The following is a 5,081-nucleotide window of genomic DNA, read 5'->3' on the forward strand; positions in this document are numbered from 1 at the left end:
CTCCCTCTCTAGGGATGACACCCAAGGCCTCATACACTCTCAGCAGAGAGTCTTCCACCGCTACTAACTCAGCCCCAGCCCCTTCCTACCTTCGGTCTAGCTCTGCCTGCCACACACATACGGGTAAAAGAAAAAAGAATACATTTAAAATAAAGAACTTGGAGCTAAGGGCTGGCTCAGCGGTGAAGAGCCCTGGCTGCTTTTCCAGAGACTCAGGTTCAGATCCCCATACTACATGGTGGGTCTCAACCACCTGTAACCTCAGTTTTAGGGGATCCCATTACCCTCTTTTGGCCTCCACGGGCACCAGGCACATATGTAGTCCATAGACACACATGCAGGCAAAGTACTGATAGACATAGAAACAAAATAATAAATTAAATAAATCAAGGGACTTCCATCTTTAATATTCAAAGTGTCTTAAGATCAAAAGAAAATGACAAACACCTATGATAGAACTGCCAAAAGGGGCTTGAGGTAAAGAAGATGGCTCAGTAGTTAAAGAGGCAGATATAAGTTGAATCCTTGGGACCCACAGAGTGGGTAGAGAGAACCAACATCCACAACTTGTCATCTGACCACAAGTGTGCCACAGCGCTGGAGCCCCACCCCTCAACACAAAACAAAGACAAAATTATAGCCAAAATATTGTAATGGCCAAAGAATGCTAATGTACATTAATATGAACAGCAATGGAGCTCTGTCAAGACACGATGGCTCCTCAGCAGGGAGCAGCGCCACTTTCTGAACAGTTTAAAGCCGGTCAGGAGTGTAGCTCGGTGGCAGTGGGCTGGCCTGACAGGCCACAAAGGCAACAATAGCAAATTGTCAGTGCTCATGTAGCCCGGGGCTGGCTTCAAACTCCTGTGTGGCTGAAGAAGGCCTTGAACTCCTGATCCTCCTGGCTGAGACAACAGAAGCACCGCCAAGACCAGATAATGCAGAGGTGGGAGTTGAACCCAGGGCCTTGTGCATGCTAGGTAAGTTCATTAACTGAGAGCTACACCCCAAGCCCAAAATAATATAAATTCTATGCATGGAGTTGAATGTGTGAAATGCAAAAATGAAAACCAGAAGAGAGCCTAATATATTATGGCCACCTCTATGTAAAATAAACACACAAAACACGGGGAAATACTTATGTATGCGTAACCTTTACAGACAAAAAATGATAGAGGTGAGAATCTCCAAGGGCAGTGTAGAGATGAGGTGAGCAGGCCTGCTTTTTGTCCTGCCCGGCTCCTGCATGGCTAGCTTTACACCCGAAATAACAACACACAAATTGTATTCTTTTAAACACTGCCTGGCCCATTAGTTCCAGCCTCTTAATGGCTAATTCTCACATCTTGATTAACCCATTTCTAATAATCTGTTTAGCACAAGGTGGTGGCTTACCGGGGAAAGATTTTAACCTGCATCCATCTTGGGCCAGAGCTCATGGCGTCTTCCTCACTGCCTTCTACCCAGCATCCTGTTCTGTTTACTCTGCCTATCTAATTTTCTGTCCTATCAAAGGGCCAAGGCAGTTTCTTTATTAACCAATGAAAGTAACACATAGACAGATGACCCTCCTCCATCAGGGCAGAGCTGGGATGAGGAGGAGAGGCATCTAAGGAATGTGAAGTCCTTAGGTTTGACAGTTAACATCAGGAAGTCAGGAGAGAATGCCAGCCCTGCTCAGCAGACAGGGAGAACACTAACTAAATGCTTAAAAATGAACAGCCCTGGCTGGGCTAGGGACAGAGCGTAGGGGTTGAACATTCCTGTAGCATATGTGAGGCCCTAGGCTCAATCCCCAGAACTGCAATAAAAAAATAAAGTAAATGGCACCTTCTATAAGAGAGTAAAGACATCACACATCTCTTGGTGTGACATTCTGAGGCTACTTCTAGTGCTCTAGCCAAAAATGGGCACTCCCAATAAAACTGTCAGAAACCAAATAATCCTGCTCATTTGTTTGTTTTTGTTGTTATTTTTTGAGAATGGATCTCATTCTGTATCTCTAGTTGTCCCAGAAGTCACAGAGATCTGCCTGCCTCTGCATCCCTGCTGCTGGGATTAAAGGTGAGTGCCACTATGCCCAGCCCAAATGAGAAATACTTACAAATTAATTAGCCTAAATGTCTCCAAAGGATTGTTGGTGGCCCTGGGGTGGTGGCGCATGCCATTAACTCCAGCACTTGAGACGCAGAGGAAGGAGGATCTCTGTGAGTTTGAGGCCAGCCTAGTCTACAGAAGGAGTTTCCAGGAGAAACCCTGTCTCAAAAAAAAAAAACAAAAAACAAAAAGAGAAAAAGAAAGGAAAAGAAAGTTGGTAATGTAGAAATAAGGAAGCAACATGGATGAGAAATTCTCAAGGAAGTGGCAATGGGGAGGGCAGAATGCTAGAAATGAAAAATCCAGTGAAAATCAAAAACACAGTGAAGTCATGACCAATGATTTCAGAAGAGAGCATGGAGATGGAGAACAGGTTGAGGAAAGACTCATTCAGATATCAATAAAGAAAAAAGCAAGCATGCCCACCTTCTAAGAACTCCACCATAGTCAAAAGACAAACTAAACTGAGTGCAGTGGTCCACACCTTTATTCCCAGCACCCAGGAGGCAGAGGCACAAAGATTTCTTAAGTTTGAGACCAGCTTGGTCTACACAGCCAGGCCAGCCTGGGCTACACAGTGAGACCTTGTCAAAAAGAAAAACAAATGTCCTTCCTATCTTAAAAAAGTGTCCCTTGCTTTTTTTCGTGGCGCCTCCTAGGCAGCTGGCTGTGTGTCATCTCATCCCCTGCCACCAGCTGTCAGAAACTCAGTGCCGTGGATGATGAACGCAAACGTTCTGTGAGAAGCACACAGCCACGAGAGTAGCTGCTGATGCTCTCGGTGAAGAACGGAAAGGTCATGGGGTCCAACCCGATGATAAGAATGACAGACAAGGCTTTCCCATGAAGCAAGGCGTTTTGAGCCATGGCAGAGTGTGCCTGCTGCTGAGTACAGGGCATTCTTGTTATAGAGCAAGGAGAACCGGAGAGAAGAAGCACACAGATCTGTTCGTGGATGGATTGTGGATGCCAGTCTGAGTGCTCTCAACATGGTTATTGTAACAAAAGGAGAGAAGAATATTCCTGGACTGACAGACACTACTGTGCCCCATAGGCTGGGACCTAACAGAGCTTGCAGAATTCGAAAGCGTTTTAATCTCTGTAAAGGTGATGTCCCTAGTACGTTGTCAGAGAGCCCTTAAACAAAGAAAGCAAGAAGCCCAGGACCAAAGCGCCCAAAATTCAGTGTCTCGTTTCTCCGTGTGTCCTGCAGCACAAACACTGATGTGTTGCTCCGAAGAAGCAATGCACTAGCAAAAACAAGGAGGAGGCTGCAGAATATGCTAAACTTTTGGCCAATAGAATGCAGGATGCCAAAGAAAAGGGCCAGGAATGGATTGCCAAGAGACATAGGCTGAGGACTTCTGCTCCCAAGTCTGGGTCCAGTCAAAAAGAAGTCTTTAAGGGTAACAAAGAAATAATCATACTTTTGAAAAAAAGTGTTTCCTCAGATGCCAATCAAGGCTTCTGGAGCACAGGCCCCGCCCACCACCAACCTGCAATGGACAGGTAGAAGTCCTTGAAGTCCTTAATCTCCCTGGAGCCTTCACAGGCTGCCAGGCACTCATAAAAGGCTTTCAGGAAGTCAGGGAGCGCGAGCTCCATGTCCGTTATGGACGTCCTCCAGTTCTCCCCATTGTAGGCCCGCACCGCACGGATGAACAGGTTCTGGAATGCAAGGAGATGCAGTGAAGCCCCTCCTGGCAAGCAGGAGACACGCTTGTCCCGCCCAAAGAATCATGACCCCTACGGAGCCACGCTTCATCAGCCCTGGATGATCCTTGACTCGGTACAAACCAGGCACCATATACATGAGTGTGGATTTGCCTATACGCTCACCAGAGGTACATTCTTATAAAAACAGAAACCAGGGTAGCCCAAGCTGACTTCAAACTCCCAGAGTAGCTGAGAATGACCTTAACCACTTTTTTAAAAACTTTTTTTTTTTTTGATTTTCGAGACAGGGTTTCTCTGTAGCTTTTTTGGTTCCTGTCCTGGAACTAGCTCTTCTAGACCAGGCTGGCCTCGAACTCCCAGAGATCCGCCTGCCTCTGCCTCCCGAGTGCTGGGATTAAAGGCGTGCGCCGCCACCACCGCCCGGCACTTTTTTAAAAACTTATTTTTACTATTTAGTGTGGACTTAAAGAGTCAGATAACAGTTTAGGAGACATTTCTCTCCCACCACCCTGTGAGTCTTGGGAATCAAACTCAGGCTCGGCAGCAAAAACCCTTACCCAGTGAGCCATCTTGCCAGCCCAAGAAATCACAGGCATGTACCATCACATCCTGTTTCATACAACACTGGGGACTGAGCTGGGGCCTTGTGTGTCTAGGTGAGCACTCTACCAATTGAGCTATACCAGCCCAAATCACTATATTTCTTCCTTTGTTCAACTTAAAATACTGCAAGTATTTGACAATGAAACCAAAATCAAACCAAGGAAACAGTAAAAGGAATCAAATCAATGATTCCCAGAAGTCAGGGGCTGGGTGACAGCCAGAATGAAAAGGGACAGGAGGAAACTTGTCAGGCTGGGTGACAAAGAAACTCCTTGCGTTCTCTCTGTAGCCTGTAGCCGTCACATGACACATGAAGCTGTCTCCGATCACTGAGTTATGTAAAGTTCATTAACGCTTAGATAAAAGGGCATGGCGGTGCATGTAGTTCCGCCAGGCTTTGAACCCACGGCTGTCATCAATGCCTCATCTCCCAAGTGCTGGGATTACAGGCAAAACCACCATGCCCAATTTGTTGATTTTTTTCTTCATGGGAATTTTGTGCTCAGCCAGTTTCCTACCATCGTAACTAATAAATATCACTGAAAACAACAAGAGCATTCTTTAGACATCAGCATCTGGGCCAGCAAGAAAGCTCAGTGGATAAAGGTGCTTGCCACCAAGTCTGAGGACCTGAGTTCAAATCCCAGACCCCCTGGTCAAAGAAGAGAACTATGCCTTGTCCTCTGACCTCCACACAAGCTCTC

At 46.2% G+C, this 5,081-nt stretch overlaps 1 protein-coding gene and 1 pseudogene across 1 annotated transcript in view; one reads left to right on the forward strand and one right to left on the reverse strand.

Annotated features, from left to right (window-relative positions):
• Window positions 1–5,081, reverse strand: part of Crtap (cartilage associated protein) — a 17,077-nt gene that overhangs the window by 6,656 nt on the left and 5,340 nt on the right. The window contains exon 3 of the mRNA XM_005348205.3: window positions 3,594–3,765. Within this exon, the coding sequence (XP_005348262.1) occupies window positions 3,594–3,765 (172 nt within the window). The remainder of the gene's footprint in view (window positions 1–3,593; window positions 3,766–5,081) is intronic.
• Window positions 714–3,583, forward strand: LOC113456091 (annotated as a pseudogene).

This window comes from Microtus ochrogaster, chromosome 5, assembly GCF_000317375.1.
Source record: "Microtus ochrogaster isolate Prairie Vole_2 chromosome 5, MicOch1.0, whole genome shotgun sequence".
Classification (NCBI taxonomy): domain Eukaryota; kingdom Metazoa; phylum Chordata; class Mammalia; order Rodentia; family Cricetidae; genus Microtus; species Microtus ochrogaster.